Here is a 14021-nt window from a genome sequence, read left to right on the forward strand (position 1 = left end):
TCACGTCTTTTTCAAGAAAACTGCTGCTTTAGAAATTCAAATGTTCAACAGCCCTAACAGTATTTTATGTCTTAACAATAAAATCGAAAAAAAAAAAAAAAACAGATTTATCATGGGAGATTCGATCACAGGTCTGCGACATTAAAATGCAATGTGCTTACCACTGGACCACATTGGCGCTATTACAGTGAGAGTAAAAAATAACTAATGACTTGCGACCCTTAAGACACAGCACTACTTTCTTTTTTTGATGGCTCAATCTTTTTCTCCTATTTTTAGATTTCTGATCAAGTTATATCAGATTTATTAATGTAGTGAATCATTTGATTTTCATTGAGCAGGTGTTTTATTAATTTTATTCGAATTCTTATATTCACTAAGGTGCCGCTGTTTGGGGCGATAGTTGCATTACATCATCATCATTAACGTTAGTTAGCCTGCAGGCTGCATTTTTCTCACGGGGCTGCGAGAAAATAAATAAAAAGAGCGGCACTACGGTAAAATAATGATTAAAAAGAGTAAAGCTATGGTCAAATAAATAAATAGAAGAAAAAAAGTGTGACTGCTGAGAGTGCAAGCAGCTAGGGACACCAGCCCTCGCGGCCAAAAAACAGACCGGCCCACCGGGAAATCTCCCGGTCCTCCCGATTAGCCAATCCGGGCCTGCTATCATCCATCATTAGTTTATAATTAGGTGATGTTTAGTTATTACATATTAACACATCATTACTCGTGTACTGTTATTGTAAAATTTTACCAATAAAACACCTAGCAGAGATGTGTGTGATGAGCCCGAGGATCAAACTGGTGTCTCTGGTATGGCAGTGTTTTACTGTTAAGCCACAGGGAGAGCTGATGAACCCAATTGCCAAGGCACAAGGTCTAGTTCAAAAAAAGGTGTTTATTCAAGAAATCCAAAATCATCAAAAAAAAAAAAAAAAAGCTGCCAGGCTAAAACAAAGGAAGTCTACAAGATAAGCAGGTAACTAATAAAGTTCTCCGTAGAGCAAAGGGTACTTTAGCCAAAAACACTAATGAAGAAAGTTAATGACTGGAGGACTTACGACAACGGCGAGAGCACATCAAACTCAAAAACCAAGTGACAAGCAAAGACAAGAGGGTAGAATAAAGAGGCTAGTCTAACAAGACACAGCTGAACCGAATTAACACAAATGAACCTCAAACAGAAACACTGGGGAAAATGGCGACATCATGTGGAGAAAACAAGCAATAGCTCAGAATATGACAATGTGAACACATTAATTGCTTAAAGAGCCCTTATTATACATGAAATAGGGTCATATTTTGGTTGTAAGGGTCTTCAACAACAGTCTAATATGCATGCAAGGTCAAACAACACTTTCATGGTCTTATAATCTGCATTTATTTTACCTAATTATCCCAGCGACTCCCATATGAATCGTTTAGCGATTCATTTGTTCCCACACCCTTCCTTAGCGCAAAGCTAATCTGCGCCGATTGGACCAATGACAGTCTGCTGCGATTGGTCGACACTGACAGCCTTCAGCGCGAGACAGAGTAAAATGCATAGCAGCTAATCAACAATATAGAAGTAGCCACAGTGCATACACACTCGGGGCTGGCGCATCCATAGAGGAAACCTAGGCGGTCGCCTAGGCCAGCAGAATAGAGAGTGCGGCATCTGCGACATCTCCTTCGCCACCCGCGTCCTCAGTTTTGTCTGCGACACCTCTCACCACCCGCGTGCTCAGTTATATGAGTCTTAACACATGATACGAGAATATAAAGAGTTAACCTGATACAGTACACACGGTCAAAAGGAACAAAACACAATGAAATGCCTAATTTTCAAGCTAGAGTAAACGAGGCAACAGTTTTAATCGCACGTACTTACACTTGTAAAATGGAGGAAGAAACTAATCCATGATGCACTGATCCATGTTCTGACTGTAGTCTGTTCTGATGCTTCCTTCAACAAACGGCCGATGAAGTCTTCTTTGTAAGCATGTAGTTTCCAGAAGTACGTTGCAGCATAAGTCTCAGAGATGCTGGAATGGGGTGCCTTGGCTACAAGATCCCCATGATATTTGTCCATTTCCTTTAAATACTCAACTCAGATCAAACAGCCAGGCACATGCACACATAGGGGTCAAACTGTGCAGTGCATATGCCCTTTTTAGTCTTGGATAGAAAGTGCCCTTCCAAAATGATCAAAAGTGCCCCCGCGACGCGACACCCTCGGTCCAGCCCTTCAGTAGGCGCGCGACAACACCGCTCTTGAGTACAACACAGCTGATCAGAACGCGTGCGCGCAACAGCACCCCCACCCCCCCCACCCCGCTCTTCAAAAAATTTATCCTGCACATGCCCTTTAGACGGTCTCTGCACGGGCCTGCAAACAGCGATAAATTAAAGACAATAGAAGCGCCACCGAGACACTTGGCTGGTGAGTTTGAGGAGTTAACCATCTCTAAAGAGGGGGAGAATCTGGCAAAGACCTTATCCAAGCCAAAAACCAAATCAGCATATATAAGTGAAATATTACTGTGAAATTAAGACCATTTTACCAATCACACAGAGACATTTAAAAATAACACCAAGCATGAGTATAGAGTTAAAAGATACGCCATATTAAACCCTTGGACATTTAATATGAAAATGTAAATGATTTACTCTAATCAGAAGGTAAATTAACCGAATCCAGCACTGAACTTGGAGAGATTCTGGAGCTGTTGTGTCAAATCATGCTTGCTCTGTATTTTATAATTCTCTAAACCATATTTAATATTGAACTGTTAGCACTTCTGTCTTTGTGTCATGTCATTTGGAAGCCTAAATACAGAAACAGAGAAGCTCTGTGGAAATAGCAGCATTTGGACTCCATTTTATCTCCCTCTGCTGTAACATTACAGCGCCTCTGGCCACGCACCTTAGCTGCGCAGTGTGTGTGCGCGGTAAAAGTACGTTTGTGATCTCACAGGCCCGGAGGTATTTTTTTGTAGTTTATACCTGTCAACATTGGGATGTAACAATAAGGGATATGCCCACCATAATAGGGGATTCCCCCGACCCCCTTTAAAAAATCTCCAAATTACTAAATATGCTCATTTGAAGCTGTTTCGTTGTAAATAAACAGTTAAATGGTCAGTAATATGTCTGACCATAAATATAAATATATACATTAGCAGCAAATACATTAGCAAAGAGTTCAGTTTCTTAAAATTAATAGCTATTATAATGAAACAGAATCAAGCTAAATCTCATTAGCCGTTTCCTCTCTGTATAACTTACACATTCTGATTAAAGAGTGACGAATGAATGATTTATTTAGATTTTTTCATTTGATTACATTAAATAAGAGGTGTCACTTTAAAAATGCACACATCTAACATTATAATGAAAGCATCTGACTGCTTTCCTAACTGTTTATGCTCATTTAGGACGAAATTACTTGTGTTTGGAAAAAAAACAAAACACCAAGATCAACATCTTTAGATTTTATTATTAGTATATCTGTTTAAACACGCACCCAAAACCCGAACTTTTGCTCCGCTTCAAATCACGTGTACAGAATCCGTTTGGGAAACAGCATCTATTTATCACTATGTAGTTCGTCTGCTGACCGTCATGCAGCGCTATGACTGTTTTGAGGATTGCAAATGAAGGGGAGACGGCATCTGTAATGAAAATGAAGGGGATCATGCTTTTTTATATTTATTTCAAAGTGTTTTCATGCCTAAACAAAGTGAAAGCACAGAACAGACTCACATTTAAAAGCAAGGGGCGGCCCCTGGTTGTTCGGCAGTATGGGTTGCGTATGGGGAGGCTCGACTCTTTAAATGTTTATTTGCCACCCTTCAGAGAAACACTGAAAATACGGTTTAAATACGGGAAAATACCTTTACGAGATGATATCGGGATAGAACTGTAAAATACGGGAGAATCCCGGGGAAAACGGAAAGGGGTCTGGCTGCAGACCTGGTGCAGTGCAATCTGGGCTGCATCCAATGCTTTTTAATGGGCTCACCTAACCCCAACCCTAACCCTACCCGTCACCGGGGGCAGACTGGCCATCTGGCAGACCGGGCACTTTCCCACTGGGCCGATGTACTTTTTGGGCCAGGCTGATCATCGTCTTATGATCTGATCGGCCCATAAAAGGCTTATCAGCCTATCATTTTTTCTGCCTTATTAATTGACACTGCTGTGATCTGTGACTCTCTGAAAGTAAAATGCTTTTTTCCCGGACAGACAGACCGGGCCGGCCCATGTGACACTCTGTAGCCCATTGGTTCTTTTCTGTATTGACATTGGGCTGGCCCAATCACAAACTCCTATTTTTAACTCTGTGTGAGCGTGCGTCATCTGTGTGTATTTGTCAAAATAGTCGAGAGTCAGAGTGAAGAAACGCAAGGGAGGCGCAGAGAAATCGCGGGAAATACATTTATTTCATTTATTCGTTTCATTTAGCGGTTCTGAAAAGTTCTCCGTTCATTCTAGTACACGGCTAAAAACGCAAATCACGTGACCACACACTCTGCCAAGAGCTGCAGCCAGTAGTTCAGCGGGTGAGCATAAACCCCAGGTGAGAGTATAGTGCATGTCAGACAGTTCATCTGCTGGATGATCTCATCTCACTATATTTGTTAAACGTGATATTGAATTCATCTTGTTTTCTATCTAACAATTCTTATGTCTTTTGAATCACTTGTTCTCAGTTAACTGTTTTGGCTGAGTGCAAAGATAAGCTGATATATTAATTTATGTAACACACTGATTCTGCACATTGACTGATTGCTTACCTTTATCGTTTAAATTTAATGTACGTTATACTGTTATAATGGCCATTATTGATTATTAAAACTGATATTCTGCAAAAGAGACGGGTTAAAGTTTGTTCTTTTCAATGAAAATGAAAGGAGACAGTTATATTTAAGCCCTGTTTTTTTATAAATATGCAGAGTGAATATGACGGTCATTTAAATGTGTAGCTACATGAGGCTGTTTGGTGTCTGTTAATCATAATATCAAAATGAAACACATTTACTTATATTATGTTTTCATTGTTTAGATAGTGAAACATCAAGCAGGATGAGGTGAATGAGGTTATAAAGTACACTGTTCCCTTTGAAGATTTACCCATGCATTAGCAGGCAGTTTGTGTTATGTTTATTGTTTAATATAGGCTGAGTGAATAGTGTATTGAATAAGCTAAATTGGCTGTAGCGTATGAGTGTGTGTGAATGAGTGTGTATGGGTGATTTCCAATATTGGGTTGTGGCTGGAAAGGCATCTGCTGCATAAAACGAGCTGGAATAGTTGGCTGTTCATTTCGCTGTGGAAACCCCTGATAAATAAGGGACTAATGCGAAGAAAAATAAATGAATGAATAGTGTATTTTTTAGAACTCAACAAATATCTTTATGGACAGTAAACAGAAATTAAATTGAGATTAAAGTTTGTATTTATTTATTTATTTCATATATATGGCTTTTGTGTTTTATAAAATATGAGTTGATAAAAATATTAGACGTGCATAGATAGATAGCATTTTGATTGAATGTAGTGGGCTGCGCTGGCCCAAAATGCCAGGGTCGATTTTTTGCCCCAGTCCAGCCCTGCCCGTCACAGTGACGTCACTAGCTCCATTTGAGTGCACTGTGTCTCACATTGCATCGCTGAGTGATGCAATCTCAGTTTGCACCATAAAGGCTGCATCCAGATACTATTAGAAAAACGGGAGGGTTGACAAGTATGGTAGTTCCTAAAATTCATTCATTGTAGGCTTTGCTAACTCTGTACAGGCCAAGGTCTCCTCTTGCATTGAACTTTGAGCCTTTTACATTCAGAGATGTTGTTTATGTTCACACCGCTACATTACACATCAACTACGGTCTAAAATATGATATTGTAGTGGACCACCCCTTTAAAATGCATTATTTATCCAAAGTTCTGTCATTTTGGTGGAAGCAGCTTTTGTGTCAACAATAATATCTGACTTTTTACATCTGCAAATGTTTGACTGTCATCTGACAGGAGTATGAGTCTGGAGATATGCATATTGGTAATAAAAAGGAAGCCCAAAAAACAAAAAAGCATACAAATGTTTTCTAGGATTTTTTTTTTTGGTTTGTTTTAAGCAATTTTTAAGCACATACACATGCATAACATATGCAATAACATTTAATGAAACAACACCAATAAACAAAATAAAGTTAATTTTAAATGATTTTTATTAAAAGTCTGATTTAACATTTGAAAGTATTACATGAAGTAAATATCATGATCTGTGAAAAACATTCGGAAACTATGATGCTATATGACCATTTTGTAACAGCATCTAATGTTTATTTAAAAAAACAATGCTGTATATATATTTAATCCTTTTAAAGTCATTAAGTAAAGACTCAATAAAATGGATCAGAGGACAGAGAGCATAGACAGAAATCTAATAGACCCTAATAAAGGTAAATCAACTGATATTAGAGATCTGTTTCTACACTATTCTCTTTGACATCGGTGTAAGCGACGCCTTTGTATATGCCCTTGGTTTCGTACTGTAACACACTGCCATTCTTGCAAGTGATCTTCACTGTGCCAGTGTACGGCAGGTCAAAATCAGCTCTGCCAATGGTGATGCCAACAGTCACCTTCTTCTGTGGTGGGACATCAATAGTGGAGGTCAGAGTTTTGCTTCTCTCATCTGTCTCCGCAAGACTATGGGTGCTTTCTGTTCCAACACTGACACTGAATCCTGAAGAAACTTCGACAACTTCTGGAATCCCAGCACTCACTTCCATGCTGAATGTTGTTGAAAGGCTGCTATCCATAGACCATGAAGATGTTTTGATCACTTTCTTTGAGCTTTCGATTGATTGCTGTTGAGTTAAAGATGTTTTGTTCTCGAAAGTCAACGACTTGATTTCGTCTGCTGCCACCTCTGCCATCTGCTGGTTGATGGTGGGATAGTTAACATTGGTGAGAACTGTAGACTGAACGGCATTAAGAAACATGAACCCCATGCAGTCGATGTCTCCACCTGATCTTCCAACGATGCCAAGACAATAACCAGAGCCGACATCAATGGGATATTCTTGTTTTAATCCCCAATCTGTCATTTTTACAAAAAAATTTCCATCATTGCTGGTCTTGAATTTGATGGCTCCGAGACGTGTTCCTGCTCCGTTCCCCCAGAGGGACAGTGAGGTGATACACTCTCCAGGGGTAAACACATACTCTTGATGTGGTCCAGATGGTTCTCCAAAGGTTTTATTTCTACCATCTGAAAGCCAAGCCCTGACAGCCTTGATCTGCCATCCTCCCACCCAAACCCAGATCTTCTCTAAACTGGCACCACTTTTTTCACCAGTAAATGAAAATGGATGACCCGTTTGACCACCAATTAACTCTAGTGTTGTTGGGTAGGCCATCTCTGAAGAAATTAGGTCTGAAAATCACATAAAAAATGATCATCAGATTTTTAATATTTATCTATAGAAGACATTCAAGATGTCCATCGCAGGACTTATACTCACATGAATGACTGGGGTCTGATGAACTTCTCAAGAGCAGCTCGTCAAAATGCTGGGCAAGTGAAAAATCTTTGATTGAGCTGCCGCTTATATAGATCTGGAAAACACACCTCGAATCCATGAGTCAGAGATCTGCGCAAAAATGACAAAAAAATACTTGGTGATTAATAACCATTCCTATTCTGACGAGTTCATGAATCAAGCTTGCATAAGAAATCAAGATTGAGAAATCAAAATGACATTTCCGATAAACTTTTAAGCCTTGGGGGTTTATGGAAAGTTTGGGGCACCAGAGATGTTTTGGCATGCCCTGACATTTGTGCTTTTACAGGTTCTTATATATATGAACTTTCAATTCCCTGATGTAATGAAAAAAGCTTTGATCACACACACACATATGTATATATATATATATATATATATATATATATATATATATATATATATATATATATATATATTAGTGCTGTCGATCGATTAAAAAAATTAACTAATTAATCGCACCTTTTTAAAAAAAACTATCGCGATTAATCACATTTAAAATACTGAAACTTATAATTCTGGCTCTTTAAATGTAAAATTAATGTAAACGCAAAACAAAAAATATTTAAATTCAAAATATTATTGTTTAATAGAATTTTTGTTTAACTTGTAACACAGATTTCTTCATGTAAACAACATACCCAGAATAAACCATCAAGATCCTGGCTAGACAGCCATATTTATTACAGAAATTAAAACACAGGCATGTTAATGATATTTAAATTTCAAAACAATCAATGCCAATAAATAAAATATTGATTTCCATGTTGGATTCTAAGTGGACTGCAAAAAAATGCCAAAACACGGGCATTGCAGATATGGAAAATGAAAAATAATAATAATAATAAACTATAGAATACAAACTGTTGCACTCATTGTAAAGTTTTATTGCTGTGAGTTGAGAACATTAGTTATAGAGTAGAAACAATTTTGCTTAATCCTCCTTTACATTCATCCAGTTGCTAAGACTAGGAGTATCCCGCAAGTGCACAGAGACTCCCAAATGCCCTCAAATCAATGATAATTTCTTGCAAACCGGTCATTAAATATATTGCACACCCCTCTCGCCCCTACTCAGATACGTCGCTCACTCCACCCCTGACACCCCTCAACAGGCCTGACACAGACACACACACAGACAGACACACATAACGCGCTGCAGACGTTTTGGCCCCAACGGCCTTCCATACTGGAGCGACTCCTCTCAGATTCAACACGCATGATCACGTTCATCAAATTTGCTTAAACTAAGCGTCCTAAAGTATTACTGTATTTCACAAGGATTCTGACACAACAACGCGAAGCATACGCTTTCGTTGCGTTTAATGAGGAAACACGCTAAACTTGGAGGGCTCATGCTGAAAGGCAGAGTAATGCCTTGTCTTTGACAGCTCCCGACTTCACCAAAGACGTTCTGAGTACATTTACATAAGACACCAATACTCCGATTTTAATATGATTAAGATAATACTCTTATTAAAATTCTACTGTGTAGCCTTAAAAGGAACCTTACCTTAAAGGAACACCGAGTCACGAAATGTGGAGGATTTTCTTTCTGTTCGCCATGCGGTATCAACTTACAACAGAAGTCGAAAGTTAAAAATAAAACACCCGAAATTGCATGAAACTCTGGATAACCTGTGATGCAACTAATTGTTTTATACTGGAACTTGCCTTCAAAAGGTGCTTCCTTGGTCTTATCCACATTTATTGCATGCTGAACACACGTCCACCACAACAGGAAGTAAAAAAACCTGAACTGCGTTAATTGCTTTAATTTTTTTTAACGCGTTAATGCATGTGATTAATTTAAAATAATTAACGCGTTAAAAAAAATCATCTGTTAAAAACATCTGTTAATTTTGGCAGCGCTAATATATATATATATATATATATATATATATATATATATATATATATATATATATATATATATATATATATATAGGGGTGTAACGATATTATAACCGAACCGAAATATCGCGATACACCAGCCACGATACGTATTGCGAAACTCTCGTGGCGTATCGCGGTACTCTCACTCCCCTGCTGCCCATTGTTGAGGTTGATGTCACTTGTCTCTAACTAATTGAACCAATTTAAACACATCTTTATTATCACATTTAATTAAATTGTTTTAGTAATGATGAGGTTTTGTTCTAAATATTATATTCTAAAGTTAGTATTTTAGTGCATGTCATGTCATGTGACTTGAGTGAGCATCACACTCGTTACTACTGGACGCAGGATGGCTGCTTTACATAGTACTGAGATTGCAGATCCCCCAGACACATTTAAGTCATCTGTGTGGAAACATTTTGGTTTTCCAGTTGAGTACAGGAATATAATTCGTGTCGTAGACAAAGCGCCTGCCTGTCTGTCTTAACTGTTTCACGAAACTTACTTGTAAGGAAAAACATTTAAAAAGTGTGGTAATTTCACAATGTGAGGGTGTAAGCAACAGAACTGCCAACAAAAGTGATTTAATGTACAAAAGTGAAACCAGAATAATGCCCAAATATACAAAAAAAGAGAAATATTTACACTAATAAAAATAATATAATAAAGTAGCAAATTCAAACAAAAGTATCAAACAAAAATTAGTTAAACTCGAGCAAGGGGGTGATAGTGAGAACAAACAAAAGAAATAAATATAATAAAACAATTCTAACTCATGAATAACCCCTCTTACCTCGCTAAAACTGATGAAAAGAAAAAAAAGGTCTTCAGCGCCGAGCGCCGCATTCTTCCCTATACTGAATAAAATAAACAAAGATGACCTTCACCTCTTACCTGATGTCTTTAGCAATACATTTTCTACGTGTTTGCAAAATGGAAATCGTATGACATTTTCCCTATTCACCTTACACTAAGAGTGAACAGCCTATATTGTCGGGAAGGAGCGGATCCAAAAAATAATATACAAATCAATTGAAATTAAAATGTACAAACCTCATAAAATTACTTAAAGTGGGCAAAAGTAATGCAAAATAATTTTGCCCAAACGAAAGTTAAGCAAAAACAACGGAAATCAAAATCATGTCAAAAAAATACACGAAAAACGAGATCAAAGAAAAAAGCGCTCTCTCTCCCGCTCTTCCTGAATTGCTTTTCACATTCCCGCGCTGCGTCACCAAATGATGATAGATCGGTCTCCTGACCAATCAGCTGTCATGAAGGCGGACCTACAGAAATGACCGGCATAGAGAGAGAGAGAGAGAGAGATCGGGAGGCAAACATACAGCCGGCTACAACCCTAACATTAGTTTCTGACACAACCGCAATGTATTTTACTGGTGAATATGTCATGTAAAAACACTTTACAAACACATTATATGTATATTTTTTCATTAATTTAAACGGAAACCTATCTATCTAACTGAAACTATAGATAATCAAAAATGAGCGTCTGTGTCTGCACAGCCATCAAGTCTCTCATCGGAGAATGTGGATATTATGGTGTTTTTGAAGAAGATCTTTCACTAGTCTACACTGCAGTTATTTATTTAATTTTAGTTTACTTAGTTAAGATGGCTGCACTAAAGAAAATTGTTTTTTTCTGACTAGTCTATATTGGAGGTATTTATTTAATTCTAGTTGTTTACTCGGGTATCCTGACTGTACTAAAAATGTGATGACAAAGTTAATAAAGAAAAAGTTAAGATGTTCTTTTTATTAAGTGAATTGTCCCTTAGCATTGCTGTTAATATGACATCAACCCTAACCCCACAGCAAACAGAAACCGAACGGTACCGAACCAAACCGTGGCTCCAAAACCGTGAACCGAACCGAACCGTGCCTTTGGTGTATCGTTACACCCCTAATATATATATATATATATATATATATATATATATATATATATGGCAAAAACCACTGCAACATGACATGAATGTTTTAGCTTATTTTTGGTGCAACTTGAATAAATGTATCACTGGAATTATACATTTTGCATCAGGTGCATTTAGCTGTGAGTTTGTGATGTATTTTTTATTGAATTTATGGTAACACTTTACAATAAGGTTCATTAGTTAATGCATTTACTAGCATGAACTAATCGGGAACAACACTTGTGCAACATTTATTAATCATAATTGAACATTTACTAATGCATTATTAACATCCAAGTCCATGCTTGTAAACATTAATTAATGTACCATAAGTTAACATGAACTAACAATGAACAACTGTATTTTCATTAACTAACATTTACTAATGTAACCACGGGGAGTGACACTGATAACAGGAGGTAGGATCCAAATGCAAGTTTAATTGTAGTCAGGCAAGCAATGGTCATTACAGGTGTAATCAGGTAAATTGAGAGAGTCCAGAATGGTAGTCATATAACAGGCGGCAGACTAAGACAAAAAAACGGCTAACAAGGCTAGGGTCAAAACACTGGAAAACAAGACAAGGAAAACGCGTTGTAGTGTTACTATTACAGTTAACAAGACTCTGCAAACTGAAAGGGTGAATGAGTGGCTTATGTAGTGAATGCAATCAGTCTCTGATAGTCCACAGGTGTTGGGAGTGTAATCAATCTAGATGAGGGAGCATGGGTGTAGGCGAAGTGCATGGCTGCGTCCGAAACCGCCTACTACTCAGTAGGTACTGCATTTGAATTTAAACGTACTACTCGGCCGTTAGAAAAGTACGTTCTATACAGTATGAATGTGAAAAGCATGAATGGAATTCGGACGTACTACATCTGCCATTTTGTCATGGTCATGTGACCTACCTGCGTCAGTTGCGTCGCCTCACTTTCATTCAATTAATTCTCTTCTCGCCTACTGATTTTTGAATTCTATGAATTCGGACATACTACTCGGCTCGCATACTGATTTTAGCGTACTATATAGTATGGACGTATGCGGTTTCAGACGCAGCCCATGTCTGAATATATAGTCCAGGAAAAGGCGGAAGTGTAGTCCATGGTTTGTTGTGAGTGAGAACCAGCGATCTAGTGGAATACAATCGCTGGTAATCGTGACAACTAACATGAATAAATACTGTAGTAAATGTATTGTTCATTGTTTGTTCATGTTAGTAAATGCATTAATTGACATTAACTAATGAACCTTATTGTAAAGTGTGACCAAATTAATATGTAGTTTATTAAGTTTCCTCTTTGTTTAATTTTAATACAGGGAAAACATCCTAATCAATTGAAAAACTACTCAAAATAAAAGTATTGCCCCCTCTGAGACTGTGAGGTAAATCACATGAAAGTCAGCTCTGATTTTTTTTTACTGAGTTTAAAAAAAAAATTTTTCATTCGAAAAATTGTTTGTGTATTTTTTGAACATTTGAGTTTGACTGAGACTTTTTGTTCTTTTTTTAAAAACTATTTTGTTCTGCCATTTAGAAACATTGAGGTGTTCAATTTATTTTCTATATTAGGAAATAAAACCTTTCTTGGTGTTCTTTAAGTCTACACTGAGCATGAGTAAAATAATTAAGTTCTTTTAAAATCGGATACTTTAATACTTTTACTCGAGTCCTATTGGAATTGGTCACTTGTAACTTGTAATGGAGAAAATTTACAGTGAGGTATCTGTACTTTTACTCAAGTATGGCTTTCAGATACTCTTTACTCCTCTGTAAAAAAAACTGTACATTTCTAGTCAAACCATTCTTCTGCAATCTTATAACAAAAACGTGGGAGAGCATTAATATTATGTGATTTGTTATTTGAATTATATGTTGATGTTAAATTAAAAAGTAATTCACAAATACTTGAAAATTAGATGATTTAATGACAATAATTCTCTGTGGTTACAACTGAATTAATTACAAAATAACTGTATAAAATGATCAAATATAAAATGATACAAAATATGACATAAATTGTACCCAGCTTAAATATAAAATGAAGGTTACCAGAGGTAGAAGGAGAGACACAGGGAGGGAGAGAGAGACAAAGAGAGCAGGCCCAGAAGATAGCCTGATTGCAGTAGAGTCAGAGAAGATGGACTCCAGAGGAGGAGAGGAGCAGAACAGGAAAGCGCAGAGACAGAAAATACAGGCCAGGAAAAGAGACAGAGCAGAGTTTTACACCTATTTTGTATCTTTCTTGACCATGTGACTAAAGCCCAAATGCTGAGACATTCAAACTGACCAATCAACATGTGACCACATCGTAAAACCCCCAAAATCCACATACCAGGCCCTGATCCTATCAGTATCTGCCTTTGGAGTCAGTATGGACCTTCTTGAGTCAAAAAGACATGTTTTGTCATATAAACAAATGCATATGATCATTTAGCCTCCTACTATATGCCCCTGGCACCGTTTTGACACGTAAAGAGGCAAAAAGGTGACAGTAATGATGAAAATATGCATTGTGATGTGTGCTGCTGTTATCTTCGGACTTCCTGTCCAGGCTGGTTGTAGGAATTAGATCGGTCAGTCTTTGTTGTCCTTCAGCCCTGTGTGAGAGGCTTTAATCGAATGGTGTTGCACTGC

The 14021-nt window shown here is 37.5% G+C and overlaps 1 protein-coding gene across 2 annotated transcripts; it reads right to left on the reverse strand.

Annotated features, from left to right (window-relative positions):
* Window positions 1–6197: 6197 nt before the first annotated feature.
* Window positions 6198–9302, reverse strand: ntrnl2 (natterin-like protein 2). Of its 2 annotated transcripts, XM_087260030.1 has the most exons (3): window positions 9070–9302; window positions 7518–7646; window positions 6198–7429 (listed from the first exon to the last, which is right to left on the reverse strand). In XM_087260030.1, exons 2-3 carry the CDS (start codon window positions 7633–7635, stop codon window positions 6465–6467), a joined length of 1083 nt encoding a protein of 360 aa, XP_087116156.1. In that variant the 5' UTR covers window positions 7636–7646; window positions 9070–9302; the 3' UTR covers window positions 6198–6464. The 2 variants fall into 2 exon arrangements, with proteins under 2 accessions (XP_087116156.1, NP_001373644.1); NM_001386715.1 differs by lacking the exon at window positions 9070–9302 and having other exon boundaries at window positions 7518–7649.
* Between the last annotated feature and the right edge of the window lie 4719 nt (window positions 9303–14021).

The sequence above is a fragment of the Danio rerio genome, chromosome 7, assembly GCF_052040795.2.
Source record: "Danio rerio strain M-AB ecotype USA chromosome 7, GRCz13ab, whole genome shotgun sequence".
Classification (NCBI taxonomy): domain Eukaryota; kingdom Metazoa; phylum Chordata; class Actinopteri; order Cypriniformes; family Danionidae; genus Danio; species Danio rerio.